At 43.4% G+C, this 25,985-nt stretch overlaps 1 protein-coding gene across 1 annotated transcript in view; it reads right to left on the minus strand.

Moving 5' to 3' along the window:
* Positions 1 to 3,616: 3,616 nt before the first annotated feature.
* CLMP (CXADR like cell adhesion molecule) overlaps positions 3,617 to 25,985 on the minus strand; it is a 44,148-nt gene continuing 21,779 nt past the window's right edge. The window contains exons 2-7 of the mRNA XM_076358564.1: positions 12,993 to 13,150; positions 12,095 to 12,296; positions 11,092 to 11,259; positions 10,595 to 10,717; positions 8,842 to 8,983; positions 3,617 to 7,392 (exon numbers count right to left, since the gene is read on the minus strand). Coding sequence (XP_076214679.1) covers positions 7,098 to 7,392; positions 8,842 to 8,983; positions 10,595 to 10,717; positions 11,092 to 11,259; positions 12,095 to 12,296; positions 12,993 to 13,150 — 1,088 coding nt within the window. The 3' untranslated portion in view covers positions 3,617 to 7,097. The remainder of the gene's footprint in view (positions 7,393 to 8,841; positions 8,984 to 10,594; positions 10,718 to 11,091; positions 11,260 to 12,094; positions 12,297 to 12,992; positions 13,151 to 25,985) is intronic.

Here is a 25,985-nt window from a genome sequence, read left to right on the forward strand (position 1 = left end):
TTATATACCCCCGCAGAACCTTCCAGAAGCGCCCGCCTCTTCTCTCCCTTCCAGCCAATCCGCTTGCGTGTTCCGCCTCTCTTCCCGCCAATAGCCGTCAGCCGGAACCCGCACCCTTCGTGACGCACACAGGAAGGGGGCGTGCCCGCCGGCCGGCCGGTATTCTCGAACCTTCATGCGCTTTCCCCTCTCCCCCACCCCAACCACCTACCGCTCCGCAACGCTCGTCCCCCGCCCGCCGCGGACGGCGGGCGGAGCTTCGCGTGCGCGGGAGCCAATGAGAGCCCTCCAGTGGCCGCATGCAGGTGACGACACCGACGAGCATAGGCTGAAGGAGGGGGCGGGGGCAGAGAGAGACAGCCAGAGGGTGAATGGCAGCCAATCGTAACACGGCGTCCGGAGGCTCGTTTGCATATTTCGCGCGCGAGGGGGAAGGCGCGAGAAGGCGCCTTGGGGTGGGGAATGACCAATCAGATCGCGGGGCTGGCGGTTACATTTGCATAGAGGGCGGCGAACTGCGGGAAGGGGGAGCCGGGGGGGGGGCACAAAATGGCGGGGCCACGCGGGGAGGTCCCGCTATGTGCGGGCCTTGGCCCTCCCTTCGTCCCTGGGCCGCCGGCGGGGCGGCCGCCGTGCACGCCCCGCAGCGGGCTGCTTCCGTGCCCCCGGGAGCGGCGCGAACGCCGGGCCCTGCGGCAGCGGTCCCGCGCGCTGCGCCGCTCCAAGCGGCAGCGTTGTTCGGGTACCGCTCCACGCGACGATATCCGATTAACAGCGGAATTAACGGCAGGCGGATCAAATCCAGCCCGAAAAGGGCGTTTGGCTTTCCCGTAGGAAGGCTGGAGGTGCAAGCGGCCTACCCTGGGGCAGAGCCCTGGGAGATCACCCTCCGCCCCGAGAGAGAGGACGGCATTTCTCATTTTGGTGCTCGCAGCTCGTTGCCTAACGCTCCCCAAAGGCTTCCCACAGCATTTGCTGCAGTAAATCTCGGTACGATAATCTACACCAGCAGCACGTTGCCGCTCTAATCCTCCATGTTCCATTCAACAAGGCAAAAGGCAATGTTCTCGGATTTCTCCCCACACCCTCATTCTCACCCAGGCAGAGGAAACCATGTTGTCTGCGGTGTTCTAGGGTGACGCTGGTTTCTCCACAGAGCAGAATCCATCTAAAAAGTCCTACTTTTTAATCCACCCTAAATTTTTCTCATCCATAATCGGTGCTAATGCACCGAACCAAGCTAAGGGACGTGACACCCCTTCGTATGTCAGTGCTGCTCACTGCATGCTCTCGGCATGACTGACTTAAGTGGAAAGGAGACGGAGGCTCTGAACAGTGGAAAACAGCGGCTGTTCGGCGTCCTTGGGGATCAAGCGAGCAGATGGACGACTGCAACCATTCAGCTGGTCGCAGCGCCTTAGGCTGAAAGCTGATCAGAGGTCATAAATCACGTAAGGCCAGGCCCTAGCAGGAGTGCTGTGAATTGCATCAAATGTTTACATGGCATAAAATGCTGAGTGGAAAAGTCAGAGGGAGTCGCTAGGAGGAGGGGCTACACAAAACCCGTATCCTGGCCAGCCTCTGTGACCCCATGCAGTGGGAAACGGGGCAAAGGAACGTCTATAGCCAGGGTTAAGAACCGCATGAAAAAGCATTTCTGGTGCCACCAGGCTGCTGTGGCAGATGCGGTGGGTGTGCTGACCCACGGGAAGTCACTCATGTCAAGCAACAGTTTGTGGCTCCTATTCTTGCTCTGCCACGCACAGGGCGGGAATGTGAATCGGGACCTTTGGGTGACAACAGAAGGTGTAGTCTGGAGTTGGAACTTGGGTGTACAAGGTTAGAGACGGGAGGTGCAGCAGGAAAAGGAAAGGGGCTCTGTATCGTAGAGCGCTAGCTGTCACTCTCCCATGCCTTTAAAGATAAGGGTGGTCAATACAAACCATCACCCCGTATCTGAACAAGGTGTACCATGCAAAGCACACTCCACCCTGTCCAGAGTACAGGCTGCTGGAGCTCTCAACTCCCAGGCTACACGGGAGATGCTTCTCAGGCATGCAGTGCTAGCTTGCACTGAATACATCACACACCAAGTCTCATGGGAGCCATGCTGTTAGCAAGGGATTGCCTTTGCTTTTTTTTCCTGTGTTTTTTTTAAATAATGGGCAGAATTTCAGTAGGACCTAAGAATAGCACTACCTGCACCCTGAAATTAAATGGTGACATTTAGATGTACAACCATACTTTGCACAGCAGACTGATAGCAAGTGAAGGCAGCCTAAAACAACAGTGAGTCAGTGCAGGGAGGAGGGCAGTTTGGCAAATGACTCATTACATCAGAAATTAAAGTCTGTTAACATATTACACAAAAGTAGCTCATTTACTGTGTATCAGAAAAATGAAGGCTCAGCAGGCTGGACACTGACAAGTATTCTGTGTGGAGTTTTTTTAAGTGATTAATTCCAACATTATTTTTTGAAGCTAATTTAGTACATTAGAGATCAAGCACTGCTTCTCCTTTAAGTGTTTAAAACAGGATTGGGAAGAGAGTGGAGATTATCAAGGACACGCTTCCTATTCACAACAACAGCATTTGTTATTTATACAACACTTGCATCTGCACTCCCCAGGTGAAGTTTGAAAATCACACATTTCCAAGGCAGTCCCTTCCCTTTTCCCACCGTGTTTTCCCCCTTCAGTGTACCAGTACAAACCGATCCAGGTTAAAAATAACCCAAGATTCCTGATACTGTACAAAAGTATGCAATTGCATAACCCCTCTCAAAATGTGTATCGCCTAATCAGGATTTTGGATGTCGTCAACTCAGGAGGGAGACAGTAATAGCGTTTCCTCATGAATCAGGGATAGACAGAAGGACACACCTATGAGACCACTGCGTTGTCACTGTGTTTTGTTTTAAATACTGTGTAATTATGTTGCAATTTTTACTCCCAGATTTCAGTAAAGAAGATTGCTGATGTTGGGAGACCTCTGCGCAAAACACCCCTGGGGAAAGAAGGCTGAAGCACTGCAAGAGAAATCAACCACAGTTATGTTTAGCTACCCTAAATTCCACCTACATCTCCCTGACTGGAGATTCCTGTTAGCTAGTTCAAAATGTTTATCTGCAGAGAAGATCTACACTATCTGAACACAGCTCTTAGCTGTTCAAGGTTTCGTTGTCCTCTCACGCCCAGTTCAGGAGATGAACTGAAACGCACTGGGTGGTTCAGAAGTAAAGTCGCAGATGCAGGAGTGGGAGGGCAATGTCACCAGAAGTTTGTATCTGTGTCTGTGCTGGCACTATTTACCATATTAGCTTGAAGCATCTACATCCTCAGCCAAAATACCTCAGGTGAAATAGCCGCATGGAAGTCAAAACACCATCTACTTCAGTACACCCAAGGTTTCGCGTTATCTTGTACCACGTCACATAATTTAGACTGAAAAAATACCCAGGAAAAAGACCAGCTTCCCCACACTTTCTACGCAAGTACGTGTATAGTCCTTGTTAGCTTAAAAATGGTATTTTTGACTCTGTACTTTTTTTCCTTGGATTCAGCTTGACAGCATGTAACACATCATACCACATAAGATGGAGCATTAGTACATGTTTAGTTAAGCTGTAGCACTTGAGCTGCAGCATATTTATTTATAAAACAACCAAACAAAAAATAATTACGAAATCATTGATTCAAAGGAATCAATAATAAATATTTGCTTTCCTCTGAGTTGTTCAGACACAGTACAAATACACCAATTATAGCAGGTAGAAGAGATGTAAGCTTAGTTTAGCTGCTGAGAAACAAAAGCAAGCTACGTAACATTGTATGCATTTAATCACACTAGTAATAACTGGTATATGACAGTAAATGCTTTAAGTACACTATTTTACAAAATAGAGTTTGGCTTATGGTTCATTTGCTTCCCTTGTGCAACTCCTGATAGTATCATCCGGAGCTCAGAAAATGTCCCTTTGAAAATAGAATACCTTTGAAATGATCTCTTTCTCATTTTTCCTTTGAGAAATGAACATTTCCCTTCGGGCTTCACGCTAGCAACTGAAGTGCAGAATTGACTTTGTATTCACCTGTGAGATCACTGAGGTGTGGTCTGAAAAGCACCGCGGCATTTCAGACTTAGTGATTTTTAAATCACCGTGGTGCCCACACTTTCTAACCAGGGCCACACATCTTTGCATCTTTGTTCCACGGCAGGAGATAGCCACGGTGCTTTTTCTGACACGGTTTGTACACAGGGCAGTCTGCACATGCCCGGACAGCGGGCACGGGTGCCACCTGCTTCCCGGCAGTGCTAGGAACAGCTGGGAATGATCACGCACACCAGGCTTCAGCAATTGCTTCCAACTAACTTCTTTTCCCCAAGGTCCATAAACCTTTCATCCTATGCAATCAGACAGATAGCTCATACAACAAGGAGCGACTTCTCTGCTCCAGGAGAGTTGGAGACCAGGAAAGGGCTGCCACAGCTGATCTGTTCTGCAGCCTATTCCCAAAGGCCTCCAGGAAAGACGCTGCCAGGAGCAGGCTGGGCAAATTCTCCTAGCCGGCAGCAAGTGGCCTCTGGGCTGTAGACAGAGCATCCTCCTCTTTGCTATTTGCAAGTCTGGCCTGTGACTCGAAGCTAACCTACAGCATTTGGTACTTGGACTGTAGCCAGCTCAACTGTGTGGATTGTTACCCTTATTTTGTGGTAATAAGCTTCTGGTTGCTCGGGCATGCATTGTTTACTGAGAAAAGCATTCCTGGTTTTATATGCATAGAGTAAGTATTCTCAGATGCAACACAGGTAACATTAAGCACAATAAGCAACCATAGAAGAAGCCACAAACTACTTTAGCAGTCCTGCTCATGCTCTTTGGGACTTTCCCAGCTCTGGAGTACCTTGTAAGCACTTTGGAGTGCCTAAGCCTTCAGGGTCCAGGAAAAAAGCAGCTGCAGAGGAATCCCAGACAGTTAGAGCTGCTGCTGCCAAGCACTGACAGTCGCTACCAAATCCACCAAAACACAGCTGATCCAGGAATGTGCCTCTGGAGTACCCAGGGAAACTGTCTAGGTAAAGTGACACAGTATCCAACACCAGGAGCTGTCACAGAAGTAGCAGCTTATCAAACACCTAATACTAGATGTCTCCTTTGTTTAAATCTGTGACTCAAGACTGCCTGCCCTGCACAACAGATCAGTCCTTTGTCCTGCCAAGGATGGCTAGGTTGACTCTGGGGTAGAGAGAGCAAGTGAAATTTTGGTATATGTGATGAAAATGGGTGACTGGTCCTAGGAAGAGAAGTTCTCAGATAGTATAGGGCAAGTTTGAAAACTATTTCCCATAAGGAAGTAGCCCAGGCAGGGCTTGGCTTTGATCAGACTGTCTAAGATCTCAAGCAAAGAAGCTAGAATTCTGGGTCTCAGTCAGAAAAGGAGATTAATTACAGTCCCTGGAGTGACAGAATTATAGATTTGTGGTTCTTCTGTGCTGATCCATCTCCGGTAGACTCATTCCACAAATTGGAGAAAACATTCCCTCCCTCAAATGAAAAAAAAAAAACACCTTTTTTTTTTTAAATTAAAAATCATCAGTCCAGGAATACAGGACTTAGTATCATCAGTCCAGGAATACACAAGCTTAGTATCTTGTGTGTAGCAGTGGTCAGAGCCAAGTCCTTCAGAAGAAAATACAAACAACAGAATTATGTGAGCATCTGCCTCCAGAGGAAGCCTGTCCCTACCTCCCATTGTTTCCTATTGGCCTTCAACTTGAAGTGTAAGACTTTATATTCCTTGGAAGTGTTTATTCCGGCTAATTTAATCACAGAAAATATTTTTATGATTCTTGCAATTTTTGAAGAGTCATGCTAAGGTTTAAGCCTCAACAATAGCACGTGGCCCAGCATTTGGTGTATAAATGGGACATTGCACACAAATATTTTCTAATGGAAGCAGCATTGTGCTTGTTTACCTGTCCCTGGTGTATTTTCCTATTGCTCTGTCAACTCTATCCTTCAGTCTTACCTGGATGCCTGAAGGTCAGCTCAAGAATGCCGTTCGTTCAGTCTTGGGAAGAGCTCTCCATAAGGCTTCTACAGCACGGCTCACCCCAAAACTGGTGAATTCACAACCTGGCGATAGCAAAGATATCTTCCAAATGCTTCATCATGGCTTTTTGGTAGATTAGTGGCCCTCACTTTTTGAGGTGCTACCTTCATTCTGGATTCAGTGCCCAATTCTCATCACACATCTCATCATCACATCTGTGGCTCATTTGCCACAGATACCGCTCCAGTGGAGTTACTGCAGCTTTGCAGTGCTGACCATAAAAGCAGAGTGAGGCTCCTGACCGTATCTCTCTGGGTGCATCATTAAGTTTATTCTGGCAATTAAAGCACCTCTGTTTCCTTGACATAAAGGGTCCTTTCTCTTTAGTACAGAAGTTAGTTCAGACACATGCCTTAATACTGCATCTCTTGACCTTTTTGAGTGATCCTTTCATTTCTACTTTAGTTACAGCCTCCAAAAGTATTTCACTAGAAGACTGAATGCAGAAAACGTGAAGCATATATGTCAGTTCCCTTTGAGGTTGAACACCAGACTACCCTAAGCAGAGAGTCTGCCTCGAAATCTTCAGATAAGACAATGCATCTTTGAGAAAGTCCTCCAAAACCAGTACAACAGACTTTTCCCTCCCCACAAAACCTCTCTGGAATATTATGCATCTTTATGTCTCTCTTGATCCCTTTTAAAAAAATCCTGAGGTTTGGCTTCATTTCATTTGTACAGCGCTTAGCTGTTGTAGTTTTAAAATGCTCAGTGTTCCATTTCCAAAAAAGATAATTTGAAAAGAAGGCTCCCTTTTCCCTCAAATGTATCTTTCTTCAAAAAAAAAAATTCTGTATCAGAACCTCAGTGCTAGAAGTTGTAAGAAAGAGTTGAGTGGGAGGGCTTCTTGTGGTGTGAATAATCACAAGTGATTAAAATTAAGCTGACCAGGAAGATAACTAGCTAATCTAACAATTCCTATGTGGCTGGTGTTACGTGAAGTGTTTCTGGACAGCAGGAGTCTCCAGACGGCTGGTGAGCAGTCACACGGTCTGGAACGCTCGGCTTTGGGCAGGCACCATGACCAGCGTCGCACCCATTTTCATCAGGTTAGTGTAGTCGACTTTCTTTGGCTCAATTTCTTTTCCTTCCGTCTCCCTCTGGCTGTACTGGGGAGGAGTTAGATGGGGAGTAGCTTCCGTTGACAAAGTCCGTTGACTGCGAGAGGCACTGTTGGCTGTCGACCTGGTTGAGGAGGAACCTGAGCGTGAGCTCCTGGAACCAGAGGAAGAGGAACTGGGCTTGACGAGATGGGCCTTGGGTGCCTCTGCATCTTCTCTGCAATCAAACAGATGACAGGGCTCAAATACCATGAGAACAGAAACGCTTATACATTTTACCAGACTGAATTGCTGCTGCAATAAGCAGTTGCTTATTGAAGCTGCAAATCACCAGGGCATGTTTGTCCAGCAGTTTGAGCAAGGTACAGGGTTTTCTGAATTCTGTGCTACATAACTTTGTGGACTGAACTCCCTGTTGCTCTGCGGAGCTATTGATCAAATGGATTTAGAATACATGCTGCACACGACTGGCTCTTTGTGTGCGGCTTTGAGGTCTGTGGAATGAATGCCAATTGTCAGTGCAAACAGTTCAGATAGAACTGTCTGCTCTGTAATTCTTACTCATAATGACAGATCACCTACACAGGACTAGCTGAGACCAGTTCTTCTAGTTAAAAAAAAAATGCGGGTATAGTGAAAGAAGTGAAAGAAGTGCAAGAACTGGGCCCAGAGAGAAAGAGAGAGAAAGAGAGAAGAGGTAACAGTCATGCGTGAAAAGGTGATACAAGAGGCTGAAGCTCAAACTAAAAATAAAAAGGCAAGCAAGATTTGAAAGCAAAGACAACAGGAAAAAGGGAAGGGAAGAAATCAGCAGAGACTACCTTCTTGCTGGCAACCTGACCATCAGGCAGAGTAATCAGCTGCTGAATGGATTATAGAGATGCCTAGTGGTACATAGATGTCATACGAGGGCAGGCAGTCTTTCACAAATAGAAATAAGGATGGAACAAGGCAAGGGGTTTCTTCAAGGGCAGGAGCAGCTAAAACTCATTCCTGGAAATATCTTTTTCCAGCGCTTTCCTTCCTGAGAAGTTTAGGCTTGATTGGCTAGAGACCAATCTCTGCTTAGGGGACTTAAGTGGCAGACCTCACATGCATGTAACAGATGCGTTCAAAGAACATGCGTCAGCATTCTTGGTACACCCGCTCAGGGCGAGGCTTCTCAACTCTGCATACAGCAGCTCAGGGGATTTTTCACCCTGAGCTAAATCCAGAAGCACAGTTGCTCAAAAGACTCAAGACTGTGAGAACCTGCCTGCCTCATAGCTTTGCCAACAGAAATTGCAATTGAAAAGAAAAACAAACAAACCAACCAAACCTCTCAGAACCACAATGGACAAGTGGGTTGAATTTAGTACTGGAGAGGATTATGCAAATGCTTTAAAATGCTGAAATTGCAAGCGTGAGAGAGAATATTTTGTTGAGTTTTACGCTGATTTGTCCTGGGGGAAAAAAAAGACATTTTAATCTATTTTCTGGAAAGTCTTCACAAAGATGATTCTCACAGTCAAGAAATTTGTCACTGGTATTTCAGGGAGACTTTAAAAGCTTTTTAGAACAACCTTTTAAGACACTAATACCTAGGTTACTTAAAACCGTAGTGAAAAGATGTGTAAAACTGAAAGAAGGGAGGGTGGGAGGTGGGGGATTAAATAAAAGGCGTTACCTGATTTCATTTGGTGCCTCCTCTTCCTCATATCTCTTCTTTTCTTTCCTCCTTATTGTCAGCCTCACCACCAGGAAAAGCAGGGAAAGTCCCACCACCACACCACAAACTGCTCCAGTGATCATGCCGATATTTTGTGCATCTGTTGTCCAGAAAACAAATGAGTTAGTTGGTAAACTCTCACTAGGGTCATACAGTCAGATTCCAGTCCACACTACAACTTATAGCACCAGGTATAAATCAGAACAGAATGTATTAGTCTACTTATTTAGGCGTGTCTCAACACAGAAGTTGAACCAGTTTATCTTCAGGCATTGGTTCTAAACCTGAGCTAACAGTGAGAAAAGTATTCACCTCTGGAAGGGTGGGATCACAAGCGCTATGCCTGCAGCTATGCATCAGAATTGAAATGAGGAGGAAAAATCCTCTCATAGGAGCACAGAACCACAGAAAGTACAGAGACAGACAGGACAACCCACACGCGAAACAAAGCACCAAGCAGTTTCCTAGAGGCAGAAGAGTGTTTGAACAACGAATGTTTCCCCATGAGGATTTTTTTTCCCCTTCAACTCACCCTGAAATTATTACAATCCACTTGCAGAATGAATTATTCAATTGGGGAAAAAAGTGACCTGAGGGGGGTAGGGACGAAGAAGGAAAGGAAGACCATACTGTGCAGGTGCAAGGCATTTTTCATCCAAAATAACTAAGTGAATGAGAGAACACTTCCTAGTGTATATGGGCCCTTAGTTGATACTTTATGACAACTTCTTTTGATAAGAGCAGTTAGGTTGGGTTTGGCTGAAAGTTGTTTCCTTAAGGCTCGTCCCTAAGGAGGGTTTAGCAAACCAAAGTGAGGTTTTAAACCAATTCAGTTCAATTGGCATAAAAGCTGTCTGGACGCTTTTACTTCAGATGCCTGAGGCGAATAAGTTTTCCTTGCTACATGACCACATTCCAGTTATTTCAGGCCTAGCTGGGCATAAAAATTCCAAAGCTATAGCATCTCCACGGAATAGACTTCACTATTAGCAGCCTTTTATCACAGCAGTTCCAGCTCCTGCCTATCTCTCCTGAGAGCTGCACATAAAAACCTCCTAAACTGTATTGTTTGGATTTGTCCTCAGTGCTGGTGCTAAATGCCACTCTTCCTTGCATGTATATGCAAAGACATGGATACCTAGACATGCACACACCCTTGATGGGGTTAGTCAGGTAGGACATCAATTTTAATCTCTGGTGTTCAGGACAGAATTCATCAAATTTGGATTAAAACCAAACTGTGTCAAAAGTTGCTTTTTATTCCACACATTACTCCACATCAAAGTCAGCCTTTCCAGCTGCCTTTAGATAGTTTACTGTCTCAAGTGCAACAGATAAGCAATTTGGAATTGGAACGATGGACTATCCACACAGAGATTTTATACTTGACAGTAATCTCATGCAATTGCTCCAGCCAGAAGTACCTCTAAAAGCTGGAGACTCTGGAACCTCTAACTCACCATTTTTTCCCTCATATTTCATTAGTCATTCTCAAAATTTCTAACAGAACAAAACATCTGAGCTCAAATGATGTATTTACCACTTTAGGTTATACAGAGGACTGCTGTGCAAACCATACGTGCAATAAATAAGAACTAATTCATGTGATTCATGTATGAAAAGGCAAAAGCGTGGCACAGACTTTCCCAGTTGAGATGGGGCAGCGCTGCTCATATGGTGGTGCGAATACTAGTTACGTGCCAATACTTACGCTGCACTGTCACCTGAACAACACAGCTTTCTTGTCCAGCCTCGTTGGTGGCAATGCATTGGTATAACCCTGTGCTCATCTGTGTAAGATTCTTCAGGAGAACTTGCCCAGGATTAGAAATGTCTGAAACAGGAAAAGCAACACCGGGATTAATCAAAAAAGACTAAGAAACCTTAACAGTGGATAGGACACAGAAGCACAAATTGAACTTCCAGATCGAATCAGTTCAAGAACAATCAATGATGCCTCACAAAAGATCATTTGTCAACCTTCAGCCAAACACTAAACAAACTCCTCAGGCAATTCCTTGTTCAGGGTGGAGCACAGCACAACGTCCAGCTGCAGTAGTGAGAGGTACTGGTATACGGTTGCTATCACTGCCATCAAGCGATTCCCGTTTAAAAAGCAGGCACTTGACTGTACATGTGCATGTGCACGTGGGCGGTTATCTGGCTTTGAGTGTACCGAGAGCTCTAAGAGGAAATGACCTGACTTACTGACTCTTGATGTAGGCGGGAGATGTTCAGCTCTCTCATCTTCCTCATTTATGCGCTGCCATCGGTAGGAGATGGGTGCAGTGCCAGAGGCGGAACGGCACTGCAAGGACAGTTCCTTTCCTTCCAACAGCTCCCCTTCTAGCCAGCATTTGGGCTTGGAAGGTTTTTCTAGAAGAAACAGAAGACAGGTCATGCAAATACAGCAAACTATTTTCTCGGTGGAAAACCCTTTCTTTGGCAAAGTACGTAATTTAAGCAGCTTCCAAGAGCTGCCTTCTCTGGAATGCATTAAGGAATTACACACCAGTGATGTTTGTTAGGGGACTTTAGCTGCAACTGTGTACAACTTCATAGTGTAAGAAGTGGAGCTGGCTGGCTCAGAGATAGAAATGACACATTATAATACTCTGGGGCAGTCTGCCCCATGGATACTTGCATCAGTGGAGCTGTATCGCTGCATTCCTCTTCTAGGTACTATTTAGAGAACGTCCTTTCCCTCCCTCTACTTCTCCATTTCTTCCTCCTCCCCACAGCATCTGGCAGGCCACAGCACTTCTTCCATGGGATGATAGTGTACGTGAAAAAGCCAACCAATAAACTGAAATCAGGGAAGAGGAATGCTAACCCCAGCAGCTTATTTGTCACCTCCACTGACTTGGATCAGTTTGGGGTCCTGGGACACGAACCCAGAGTCCTCAGCAGGAGATCTGGACAGGGTGATTGCCAGCTAAGCTAGAATATCACTCTAGTTTGCGTGATGAGATCATAGAGATAGTTTGGAAAGAACAGTTCATATGATTTTGCAGGTGATTATACTTACCTCAGAACAGTTCTTTAGGCTCTTCCTGTGTCCTGTCCTTTGCCAAAAAATGCAAAGGCAGATATGGACAGTGAAACCTGATCGTGAGATGTCTTTGTATTTATACCCTGCTGAAATAAATCTCTCTACAGGAAATGAGTCTAGCGATTTTTTCTCTTTGGAAGAACAATAAAATGATCTTACCTACAACCTTCAGGGTGATGCGAGCCCATTCGTACTGCCCAGCATTTTTAACCTTACATATGTACTTCCCCGCATCGCTGGACTGCAGGGATATGATCTGTAAGGATGCATCTCCAGCAAGGAAGTTGGATGTGAAGGAAACACGTCCTTTCTGTTCCTCATTCAGGTCATCATAAACACGGCCTCCAGAGTAAGTGATCACCTGAGGAGCAAAGACTGATCAGCCAGTTGTAATTTTACTTTCACACGGAACAACAAATCAAAGCATTTTCAGGAACTGCAGACTAAGGGTCTGCATGGTTAAGTGACTTGCCAAGGGTCACACAGGAAGCCTGTGGCAGGGTGGAAAATTAAACCTGGATTTCAAGTCTGAGACTGATACATAAACTGTATTTATGCTAGAGATTTATACTGCAGCATTTATACTAGTGTCAAAATAGACATCAGCTTATACCATAATATATATAAAAGCGGTCTTTAATTTTGGCTGGTTTTGGCTAGCTAATTTAAATTACTGCAGACCTGATTCTTATAAGTACTAAACAACTGTATTTTTTCCTGAAGCCAAGGTTTCAAAAACAGCCTACAAAATCCAAGGTCATTTCTGAATACCTGAAGGGCAATTCTGAAGTTTATCCAATGATGACTGATTACATAAGAGTACTAGTTTAAAGAAAACTCGATTGCAACACAACCTGTTCCAATACAGCGTGTGTGAATATCAAATAACTTTTATACATTATAAATCTCTCTAAATAAGTCAGCTGTGTTTTCTAAACACTGCTTACTTCATCAGAATAATTTGCAAAGATCATCACAGAAGTCTCTTTAAATCAATACCTGCTGCTGATGTCAACATAGAAATAAGACGATTTTCTCAGCAGATGGCTGAACCTACCGCTTTTTGTACTGTTTCAGAAATGTGCAGCAGCCACTCAATATCCAGGCTCCCTTGCTCCAGGAGGCCCAGGCGGTGGTGACAGGGCAAAGTCACGTTTTCTTCAGCCACTCTCTTAAATTCAGTCTGAGCCTCGGACAGCCAAACAGAACAGGAAGCTGAAAGACAGATGCCAGTGGTCAGAAGCCAGGATTAAGGATGCATCTCTGCACTGACAAGTGTTGCTAGCTTAGGTTTCGCTGGATTCTTCCTCATTTGCTTTGCAGCATCAAAGAAAACCCAACAGCTTGGCTTCCTGGACAGATTGCAGCTGATTAAGAGGGACACCTATACATACATAGGCAGTTAGTTTCACACTAATATTTAAGCATGAAGAACAGATGGCTTCATATTCCAGAGCTGTCAATACTAAAGTCGCACCCACATCTTCTATGCACTCAAAATTTCAGATAACCTCCTTGGGTTTGCCTTCACCTTTTATTACATTAATAAGCAGTACTTCCACCCAGAAGACCTTCAGAGCCCACCGCTTTATTCCCATATCAGTCTGACAAGGCTCGGAGTCTCTTCCCTAACACTGGATGATGTTCGTTGCGTGCATTTCAGCACTGGAAATAAGAGACCAGCCTGAGAACAAGAGGGTTAACCTTAAGAAAGGCATGGTACAAGTAAGCTAGTGAAGCATCTTTGAATAGCAACGTCAAAAAAAAAATCATAAGTTGTCAAAAACGGTTTGTCAGGATTTAAAAAAAAAAAAGGGGGGGGGGGAAATTGCTAAGCTGAACCACTAGAGGGAAGCAGAGCCTTCTAAATGTTAGCCAGTAAAACCCAAACCGCATATTAACTCCCTAAAACCTGGAGCAGGAGACAGTGCGCCGCCGCCGAAAAACATGATGTTCAACCAGCACCACATTAGTCACTGCATAACTCGCAGTTTCCTTCCGAGTTTCCTTCTGTACTGCATCCCTACTAAAACTGAACGAAATCAGGGGTCGATTCTTGGCTTTGCCCATCTCCAACTTTTGGTAACACATGGACTCACCATGGTAAATTCAAACTCAATTAAAACTGACCCAAAAAATCAGAGGTATGGAAAAATTACGGGCATTTAGGTCAGGGACCCCCAGGTCTGCTATGACACCAAATAAAATTTCCAACTAAGTTTCCATGGGGATTTCTGGGGCACAAACACCATCTGCCTTTTGTGTATGAATCTTCAGAGTGCAGTTGGGTTGTTCTTCAGTTTTGCTGTGCAAGAAGAAAGCCTAAAAGCATTTTTTTTCCCCTGTGAAATGATGCGAGATGAAATATCTTGCTTCTTGGACCAATTATTGTGAAACTGATGAAAACTCTGAGAGTTGGCAGCACTAGGAAGTCATATGTGTGATTGAACGCACAATCCTGTGATTACATAGCAAGATTACTGGCAAGAGCATAAGCTCTAGTTACATAGGCTAAATTTGTTCCTATAGCTTGTATTTAAATAGTGGATCTTCAACCTTTTCTTTAGGTTAAAAAAACACAGGAAAAAGTACATCCAACATGACACTTCCTCAGCTTTTTCTGTTTCTTCAGGACCAACTCTGGTTTATAGAAAATTCATTCTGTTCCTGCTCCCGTTCTCAGATCTGCCTCCGAGTTGTTAGCATGACCGTCTCTCAGCTCCTCAGCTTCTGATATTTAATCAATACTTGCCAAGCACTTCTATGAAAGGTACCATCTACTATGTGCACGCACATATATAAAACACCTTGAATTTTAAGACAGGTGGAGTCTTTCAAAGGATTAAGCTCTCCTCCCCCTACATGGATCTCTGCATGCATCGATGAGAGTGAAAGCTCCTTTTCAGCCACATTAGCTGCTTTCTTTAAAGGGAAAATTAATCCAGTTTATCACTGGATTCACTAGTCTCAAAGCTCCATCTGCCAAATACAATTATACATTCTGCCTAAGATGAACGCCTGCTTTCTCCTACAGCCCACATTGCTGCAGGCTGCCTTCATTAAAACACTGACGCTCACTACATGACTGATCAATAAGTTTAATTTAAGCACCACAATAGTGAGCATTCACATAACATTTGCAGCATTTTCAAAGTCCTGTGCCAGCAGAGCACTGAGGTTTTGTGCACACCTCACAGGGTATTCTACATTTTAAAATGTAGTTTTACATTAAAAGCCTTGATCAGGATTTATAAATCACCTTTTGAAGGAGTACAACAAGCATCATTTTCATTCCTCTCCAGCTTGGACAGACTGTTTTTAGGAGAGCTCACACCTTGGTCTGTTCTTGTTGCCCCCAGCAAACATGCTCTCGATTTAAGAAAGAGCCCTGTGCCTATAAGCTCATCTCCTAAATGGGAATAAGATCAAGGTGACATCCAGTGAGAGTGACTGCAGATTTCTAAAGCACCCTTTGGTTTTTCAATCATGCAATCAGTTATTTGGAGCTGATTCACCATTAAACTGATAACCAGATTGTCACACACATTGCATACTTTTCCATGACATGTCCATCTTACTTAAATAAATTTAAAATGTTCCCTTAGTCCTTATTAGTTCTTTAATAATACCCACGAACTCACAAGGGAGTCTGTAAGTTTTGCAGGTGTTCTAGACAAAAGCCTCACTTTATTTTCTTTCCAGTCATCATACCTGTACACAGTCAAAAGCAAGCTCAAAACACAGCTTCATAAAAGTACCCAACATAGGGTGCCAGTTATGGAAATTACCCATGCAAAATCCAAAGAGAGCTCAATGTGAACAAACCTTATGCCCTTCAATAGTTTGGGTAGGGTCTCACTGTAGCAAGCAGCAATGAAATGGAAATTTACCTTTAGATATGTGCTAGAATTTACAGTATGTGCCTCAGAAAGAAAAAGGAACTAGAGAACATATCCAAGCCCCCTCTAAGTGTTTTATTATTCAACAAAGAATAAACATCCTCTGAAGTTCTCTTGTATTTGTGTAAATGAGATCTAGCAAGAACAGGACAAAGAAATGAGATTTTGCTCATAATGCTTTTACCATTTATTCCCCCCCTCCTCAGTTTAAGTTTCATTCCAATGAGTACTAAAGGAGAGTGCTTATGAACAACCCCTTACAGCAGCAAACACCTCCATGTACTGGCCAGGACATACATTGGCTAGTTTGCAAAAAGAGCTTTTGCTCTGCTGGATGGGTGCACAACCGGCTCCATACCTTTCCCCCTTGAAGAGCTCCGCAGCCACACGAGGGCAGAGCCTACTCAGAGTAACGCCTTAAGGGCTGGCTCCAGTAGACAATAGAATAAGACAACAGACGATTTTCCCAGAAGTCAGATCCAAGAGCCTCGCTCAGTAATGCCACATATATGCAGGCTCCGCAGTTCTTACCCAAAAAAAAAAAAACCAACCCCTCTTCCCCTTCACACATCCTGTGTGCGGCTCTTTACACTCCAAAGAGCAATTTGGGAATTGCTTCTTTCAGCTTTACTCAGCCCATGTCCCATGACTTCAGAGAGAAGTTGGTTTGTTTTTCCCGCAGAGCAGGAACCCTAAGCTTATTGCAGCTGCAGCATTTTGAAAGCATTAGCCATGGGCCTGAAAAAAAAAAGTGTTGGGTGTAGCACCAGGCTTGCTGACATCGCACAGGCAATGCAGTGTTCTGCATTGTAATGTTTAAATATTTGCTCTATTGTTCAGAAGAAAACAACTCACCCAACAGCCTGCAGACAAGGGAGAAAGATTGTCTTTCATCCTACATTGATGTTTTAAATATCCAAGGAATACAGAGCAACAAATATTTTGAACTAGACCAAAGCTGGCACACCTAAACAGACAGTACTCAAACAGCACAAGCACAGATTTACCAGGGGAAGGGCACAGATTGGGTCAGGGCATACAAAGGGATTTCTAGCCCTCTCAATAACAAGCCATGCTGCCTTGCATGCATAGCAGATTTTAAAGAAAAAAAAAGTGTGGACAATATCCTGCATCTTTCTCATACCAAGTATGTCCCAGAACTCTTTTAAACATTTTTAAAGGACTACTGACTTTGAATGTATCCCAGACATTACAAGGGGCTTTGAATTTCAGAAGTCTGCCCTTTGAAATGGACATAGGGAAAGAGCCATCTCCTGTGCAATGCAGCAAGTGCTGAGCAAATTGGGACCACGTATTTAGCTTCATCACAGATTATGACCACCCAAAGTGTTTTCACATCTGAATCCTTAATGTGATCACACATGCTTTCATATACATGCTATTATGAAGCTCAGTTTTGTTTTCACATCCATTTAATAACAAGTATATACACAAATGCACATATATACCAACAACATCAAATATGCATATCTCCAAGGCACATAAACATACAAGCAGAATCAAAGTGAAAAATACATCTTTTACTGACATTATTTGTAGGCAAATTCATGTGCTAAAAGCTAAAAAGCTTCCAGATTTAAATCTTTCATTAGGTTCAGAAGGTTTGAATTAGGGAGCAATGCTAAATATAGATTATACTTTTTAAAAAGTAATAAGTTGTGCTGTATCAACTTAACTGCTGGAATTAGGAGGAACAGCCTAGAAAAGATTCCGAGAATTGAGACACAAGAAATCCATAATGATGCTTTGTAAACTTGGCCCAAACCATACCTACACCAAGTTCATTTAACATGTGAATATCCAAAATGGGTCTTGAAAAATTTCAGTTATTCCAGGAACTTCTGTGAAGTTTATTCAGCTACACTTTTTATAATTTATTTTGGCTTTTTATCAAAGATGACATTTGCAACAGACTATTCCAAGACACTGATATCCAAGGAGGAGAAGAAATACAACCTGTAATTTTCCTGCAACTTGAGACATCCTGTACTAGCACCAGACAGAGGGAAGTGACTCAGGAAGCAACTCGAATCTGCTGCGGAAGAAAACTTTCTTCAATATAACAGCAAAAGCAGGAATTCCAATAGTATCTACACACACAGCTTATATCACAGGTGAAATGGAAATTGTGCTAAGTGCTCTTTCTGCTTTTGTTCATTAATATCAAAATGTTTCCTGGATGAAAGTGTGACAGGAACAGTGAATTGGCCACTGTTGTCAAGATATATCACATCCTTTCTGAAAAAAAGAACAGTCCCCTACAGACAAGTTCTCAAGTGTAACCAATAATTTTGTGGTCTGATTTTGAGTCCTTCTTGGGATACTCAAAAGAATTTTCACATCTGTGTGATTCCACTATCTGAAAATGGGGTCCTTCTGAGAAGAAAGTTTTGGTCCTGTAGTCTTCCGAGTAACACACATTCTTCTCAAAATCCAGGCAGGCTGTTGGAAAACACCACCTCAGTGCATCCAACAGTCCTATGCTATAGCTGGTCTCAACTAGATCTGCAGGCTGAACTGCTTGTATAAGTACTTCATTTTAGTCAAAGTGATCCAAATTAGCAAAAACTTTCTACTTAAACAATTAAAATTAGCCCCAAAAGAATATCCACAGAATTATTCCGGCTTGTAGTCTTCCTCCAGCTGAATAATCCTGCACATTTTACTCACTTGTTGTTGTGCTAAAAACATTTATCCCACTCTAAGTATTTGAAAACAGAGTATCTGTCTAAATTAGATATATACAAGAATAATATGTTTGCTAAGTAAGAAACAAAAAGCCCAGGACAGCCTGCCATGTTGCAACTTTGAACCACTCCATGCCAGGAATTTAAGACATTTCACATCTGTTGGAGTTTGATCTTGCTACAGTCTTGTAGGAAATCATTTACTAAGCTTCTTTATGGAAAAGCAAAAGCCTGCCCCCCACTCTGTCCAGTGGTAAGGAGCAAATGCTGAGCATTTTACAGTAGGCAAATTTAGAGTTTTACATACTTAAATAAGAGGTTGACAACTACTTTTATGGCCAAAGAATTACATCTTAAGTAAAACTTTGAGATGCTTGAGTGACTTGGAAGCTCAAATCAGCTAAGTGCTAAAGACACTACAGACACCAGCTCTATAGTTAAGTATTTAAGGCTCAGTAGACCTTAAAATTAAACTCTCTATTGAGAAACCAAACATTCTCCCCCCACTATTACTGTTCAGTAATGATGACAGACACACACCATTAAGGCTTTTGTCTCACCTTTGACTCTTTTCCCCAGTTTCTGCTGTGGATAAACCAAGACAGTGGATAGCTGTGTTGGTTTGTTCCAGAGCTGTAAGGAGAACCCACAAGGTCAACACCCCCTGCTCACCCTCAGACCACACTAGCCCTAACAGTTAGTTACTGTGACAGCATTTTAGGCCAAAATAAATATAAAATGGTGTCTTCTTACAGACAGCTATTTTGCATTCTTTGCACAAGGGAGGAGAAGCTGGGGGCAACCGAAGTCTCCTAAGGATAATTAACTCAGCCAAGGCTGTGCTCTGGGACATCTGCTTTCTGTATTCCTTGGCTGGCAGAGACATAAAGGCCAAAGGTCACCTTCTCCCAAGAGCTCAAGTGCTCCAAATGACCAAGACCTGGCCCCCAGTGCATGCTGCCTGCAGCCTGCTCCCCTCTGCCTCCCTTTGATTTCAGGAATTTGGTTGTGAAGCAAAAGCATCTCAAATAAGAAAAATGTGAGCTAACAGTCAGTCAGCTCCCGCAAGAACAGGCTAGCTGTGTTGAAATAAAGGTCAGCCTATCCCCATCCACATCACATTGCAGAGGTTCTCTGTAATTGGAACCACATGTGCTTGGGGCTGAGGTTTGAGGAGGCTGTTAAAACAGAAAGCAAAGGGGAAGAGTCCTGCACATTGCTGAGTTTCCAAGTGGTGACGTGAAGCATTTGGAATTGAAACTGCCGGGGAGCTAGGAAGGCCCAAGGAGAACAGAAAAAGCAACATTTCACAAAGCAAAGCCTCTGATTTTTAGAGGTTTGCAACAACTAAGCAAGAGTGCAGGAAGGGGCTAGAATTTGGCTGGTGATACACAGGCTCCTACCAACAGAAATATCACCAGCTGCAGAAGCACAGGCAGTTGGCCACCAATCCTTCCCTGGGCAGTCTTGGATGAGCCAAGGAAATGATCTGTGGGATAGCTGTTACCAGCATAGTGGCAGTGCACACGATGTGTGTCTAAATACACTATGTCTTCACACCGCCCCTAGGCACAATTGAGATGGTCCGCCCAGTGCAGGTCTGGGTCTCACAAACAGCCCCACCAGCAAGGATGCAATATTCCCTGGGGAAAACTCAGGGTTTCTCTAGAAGATTGAAGACAGATGAAAGACTGATCCTGCAGTACCCAGTGGCCACATGCAATCTAAGGATCTTACCTATACATTCCTAGAATCAAGAGGTATAATTCTGTCCCTGAAAATGCCAACAGGAAGTTTGCCTTCAGCACCAACGCCCACAATTGAATCCAAAGCATGGAGAGACTTTGGAATATTGGAAAAACATTGAAGCTTTCCATTACCTGAGGATCTTCACAGGCAGCCAGCAGCTATGTATGTACTGTGGCTGTCCTTTTTCTCATTGCATTTTAAAAATCAAGTGTGAGTAGGAGATTCTGAGTTTACATCCCTGGAGACAAAGAACAGGAAACAAGGCATCAGAACGGCATCTTCCTATTTAGTGGTTGACAGAGCGTAGGGAGGAATGTGTGAAGTCCCTTAGCCTTTAGTCCAGGCAATTTTATCAGTAAAATGGTCCAGGTGTCTTCTGTTTACAGTAACACAGCTCAGCTAAGCCTTTCAGTAATGCAGCTGGTGATTTCAAGCTGTGTAGACTACATCTGTACAGAGAGCTTGTCAGTACATATCACAGATTCCTTGGGGGCTGAAACACCTATGGCTGTCTGATACTCCCTTTCTCTGCAATCATCTCTGGGCTGCTTTGTGTACCTTACAAAGCCTGGTATTGAGGAAAGCAAGAGAACAAGACATTCCACCCCTAAACATCAGAAATTTCACTCCTTTTGCCTGGTTTCAAATAAGGCTTGAAAGTATGAGAAGAAAGATGGTTTCAGTAATAATTTCTAGGGTGTCTTCTGTCTGAGAAGTATGCTTAGGCCTCAGTCTTCCATTAAGCCTGTTGGTGCTGTCAGTTCACAGACAAAAACTAAAGCACACAGAAATGATCTACCCAAGGCAGACACCAAGCAGAATACAAACCAAAAGACAGCAACAAAACTGTTTTCAAATGTGTTTCACAAATGTTAGCATTTGTCCATCAGATCTTTCTTCACCAATTTCAAAATCCAAGGAGTAGGTTGCATCAGCTGAGGTAACTCTGAAAAAATCGGGGAGAGAGGAAGAGACTTGAGATGTTGATAAAGATTCCCAATAAAACTATTCTTGTACTGATGATTCCCTCTCCTTTTTTCCTTAGCATCAAAGTGTAAGATATTAACCAGACAGCACTGAACTGATTGTGCTTTTCTGCTGCTTTTTATCATAGAAATTCAACTTGTTTTAAGCTTACCAAAAAAGGTACCAAGAAACCCAGAAGATATTCACAAGTAAACTTCATGCCTTTCTGCATCTTTCACTCACAGAGATTTTCAAAGTTGGTTGTAGTTTTAAGGTACAGGTTTCAGTCCCTGTTCAGCACATCCGTGTTACCTCAACGAGATGTGCAGTTGCATACTCATAATTGCACATAACATGGTATGACATCTCACTTATCCACTACAAGCACTATTAATATGATACAAAATGAATGCCTAATGTATTAGCACTCTGTCACTTTTCATATTCACTCAATCTCAAATCCTCACCTACAGCCTACCCTAGGGCAGAAAGTAAACAGCAGCAGCTCCTCCCCATCACCCCCATAAGTCTTGTGAAAGAAATACATTAAACTCTGCAACACTTCTGGGATGAATACAAGGTGCAGTCCTCTGGTCTGAGCACAGGACCAGGAACAACAGCAGCTCAACTTGAGAAGAGTTATGGTTACAGATACTGTCTACCCAGCTGTCTGCAGCCTCTGTTTTTCCACCAATGCTATAGTAGCTAAGATCAATTACTTTCTATTTACTGAACCCATCAGAGATTAGAAAATTAAAGAAACCTCATTCTCTTAAACCTCATCCTTGCACAGGCTTCAGTATGAACCAGAAGGAAGAAAAAAGAGAATCAGGTTCTTAATTATCTTATTACTGATTCAACTCCCTCCCTGTGTCTTTCCTAGAGTTTGGCATGACAGCATACCAGCTGCAAGCAGACTCTGGGAACAGATACATCTTTTCTCTAATTTTTTCCACTGTTACCAGGAGTTTGGCATCTGGACACATACATTAAGGAGTCAGATGAGTAGAGGCGGAGCTCTGTAAATCCCACTTTCTGAATCAGAGCTACAAATTAAGCAAGTGGGAATTACTGAGAAATGCAAACCCCACTGTAAATGCTGGAAGAGACACCCACCAACTGCATTTTAGGAAGCTGGCATCACACAGACAATTCTCTAAATCTCTACACACTGAATATTAGTTCGCATTGTACTGAAGAAAGTATGATCTTACATTTGGTGAGGGCCTGTGCTCAAAAGGATCCCGAGGTTTTTCCCAGTAACATTTACAAACTAAAGACTAGACTGAATACTATACTCGTGAGAACTTGCATTACTTTAAAAGAGACAAGCATAATTTGAAAAGCATTCTCCCTTCAGAGGGACAGCTTTCCGAAGTGGAGCACAACAGCTATCTTAACTAACAACACTGCACAGCTGCTGCAAGTGATTCTGAAGTTAAGAAAAGGACTGAAGAGTCAGACACAGGAAATAAGGAAATGTTATTTAACACAAAATACAAAGTATGATAGATTCTTGCATATATGTATTTTTCCATGACTGTCAGGAGCACAGCTGAACCTAAGGCATTCTTGTGCACTGACAATAGCCAGAGATGGTGAAGTCTGAGGAGGATTCCACTACCCACAGGATTGCAGTTTGTGAGCTGAGGGCCAAATTCCAACTTCTGGATCCATTCCACTTGACAGCAGCCTACAATCCTAAAAAGGACTTGACTATTCAATAGTGTTACATTAATGAAGTTGGTTAAGTGCAGCAACAATGCTGCAACTTAAGAAATAACATAAGAAAATGAAGAATTACTCAATTTTTTTTGCTTCTGTGAAAGTTTTGGAACATTTAAGAACTTGTGGAAAAGCATATTGTTTATTGGTTTTCAGCTGTCTACCTATTTACTTATAAACCTGGGTTATTTCTTTTTTAATCTTAGTGTAGATTTATCAAAGCCCTAGTCTTATTTTAAAAGTTCAAAGCATGAATAAAGTTACCATGTAAGATGCTTGGAAAAGGCGTAAGGACTAAAACAGAAAGCAGACCCATTTCACTTCCCTCAGAAATAGAAGCATACTCAAAGTACTGACTTTTTAAATCCAATTTTAACTGGCTTTCAGACATGCAGGTGGAAAGACTAAGACAAAGCTTCGGTATTACCTGAGCTAAATAAAACCTGCAAACTCTTGGGGGGACAACAGGGAGGGATACTATTGCACAGTTAAACAGCTCGGAATCTAGCAGAGCTGAACCACACTGAACTATTTTATTTCTAATGGTCATATCATCTGCAATAGGAATAAGATTGGTAGGGAAGCAGATTTTCTTCTCTACTCACCATAGGGCTCCAATGCCAGCAGCTGAAACATGTGTTACATATATTTTGCATGTTTGCAAATACCAAGGGCTCTGCAAAGCAAAAAATCTGCAAAAGCCTAGGGCCAATGCTAGAGGAAACCCTGAGTGAGAACACGCAAGTATCATGCCTGCCAAATATTCCTGTGACCTTTGCTCAAAAGAACAATCTAGTTTTCCTCCGGCACGCGTCCCTTTCCTAAAGTGAAGGATGCCCCAAGTAACAGAGAGGCAGAGCCCTTTATAAAAACAAGCATTGGGTATCAGCATTCTGAGAGCAAAAGAGCCCTCCCTGAGAGCTATAGTACATCATCCAGCTCTGGTGAGCAAGCACAATGTTTCCAAGATGCTGAACAGGAAGAGGGGTTTGGACAAGGAGGAGGGTAAAAATGGGATTCAGGCAACAGTTAAACAAATCTGCTAATTGGATGTGAAAAGGTCAGGCATCTTATCAAGAAACATACTGTAAAGGTCAGGTCAAGTATACAGAAGTAAGCCTAGGAGGAATGGGTAGCACACATGACCAGCTCCACCACTGTGACTCTGAATTTCCACCCTCCTTTTCAGTTTATCTAAAAGGTCTGACCAACTTAAAAGCATCACTGAACTTTTCCTGTGCTCTTATTCAGACTGAGGTCCCTACCACAACTTGACCAACTTACTTCCTCAACATCAAGAAGTGTTTCTGTCAACAGCCCTGACTTATCATAAAGCATGAGATGTTGAAGTAATAATGTAAAGTGTTGGAGAAAAGACTAGTCTTCGAGAACAAAAAATAGACTATACTACATTATTCTTATCTTGTGAACAACTATTTTGGATTTTGTTGTGATCAACATGTGCACGCATCATCTTGCAGAGCCACTTCTAAAACTGCTGTTGAGGACAACATATCTGTAGCACCTACCATAAACTTCTGATCTCCGAGTTTCATCAGAACTGCTTTAGAACCATGTAACAGTGGAGGTCAGAAGGGACCTCCAGAGATAACCTAGTCCAATGCCCTGCTCCAAGCAGACACTCCAGTCCTTTAATCAGCTTTATGGCCCTTAGCTGGACTCATTCCAGTATGTTTGTCTCATACTGGGGAGCCCAAAACTGGGCACAGTACTTCACGTATGATCTCAGAGTGAGTAGAGACAAAGGATCACCTCCCTTGACCTGCTACCCACACTCTTCCTAATGCAGCCCAGGATGCTGTTGGCCTTCTTTGCCACAAAGGCACATTGCTGGCTCGCATTCACCACGTTGTTCCACAGAACCCCAGGTATTTTAGCTGCAAAGGGGAAAGGATATAAGCTACAGAATGTGAGTACTCCAGAGCTAGTGCAGAAATACAGGCATTCTATGGAAACAAGGATCTCACTGGGTCTATATGGCCTGACAAGAAGCAATGAAAGAAAAGTTTCTACTGAATAATTTGGGAGACTTGGCAGTGGGGAATTCTCAGGAAATTAATCTAAACTTCATGGTAGGAAAGCTCAAGCTAGAAGAGGACCTCAAGCCCTGAAGCAGAAGTAAGGTTTCCTGGACAAGCTGCAGCTTCTCTGCACCTCACTTCTGTCCTTTTCAATTTATGTAAGAAAACCTGCATGCCTCGGGGATCCATATGTAAAGCTTACAGAGGGAACAACAAGATTATAGAGAAATCAGAGCCAGACTTCTCAGAGGTGCACAATGAGTGCATGAAGGACAATAGACAAGTTCTAAAAAGGGGAATTCCAGTCAGATATTAGGAAAAAAATTTCACTATGAGAACAGAACCACTGGAACACAGGGTCACAGATTGTGGAATCAGCATCCTTAGAGCTATTCAAAACTGGATTGGCTGAAATCCTGATCAGCCTGATATAAGCTGACCCTGCTTTGAGCCGGAGACCACCAGAAATCCCTTCCGATTTACACTATTCTATGACAAGCTCTAAGCCTTAGAGCAGGTCAAGGAGAGACCCATGAGACTCAAGTCCCACCCCCTAAGCCTTAGGCCTTTGTGCTTCACTACAACTTTTAGACTGCCCAGAAAAAAAGCATACAATGCTCCTCTCCCCACTGCCTTCACTACAGAGAAGTTCTTAAGTGCCACAGTTTGGTTTCAGCAGCCATGACACACAAACTGTGTACACAGCTGCTAGATCAGGGTGGTGGGCTCTTCGATGATTAAGTCCATTGTAATGTCTGGCAGCCATCTGTCAGCCACATTTACAGTAAACCCCAGCCCTCCTAACATGTGTGGTCTGTGGGGATAACTGAGCACATAATTTATTTGATGAATTCAACCTTTTTTTTTTTACTGCTGACAGTATCTGTGAGGTCACAGCTGTCTCCAGTTTCACTCCAGTACCAGCTTTTCATTTTCCTCTCCACACAATGGAAAAAAGCTG

The sequence above is a fragment of the Aptenodytes patagonicus genome, chromosome 23, assembly GCF_965638725.1.
Source record: "Aptenodytes patagonicus chromosome 23, bAptPat1.pri.cur, whole genome shotgun sequence".
Taxonomy (NCBI): domain Eukaryota; kingdom Metazoa; phylum Chordata; class Aves; order Sphenisciformes; family Spheniscidae; genus Aptenodytes; species Aptenodytes patagonicus.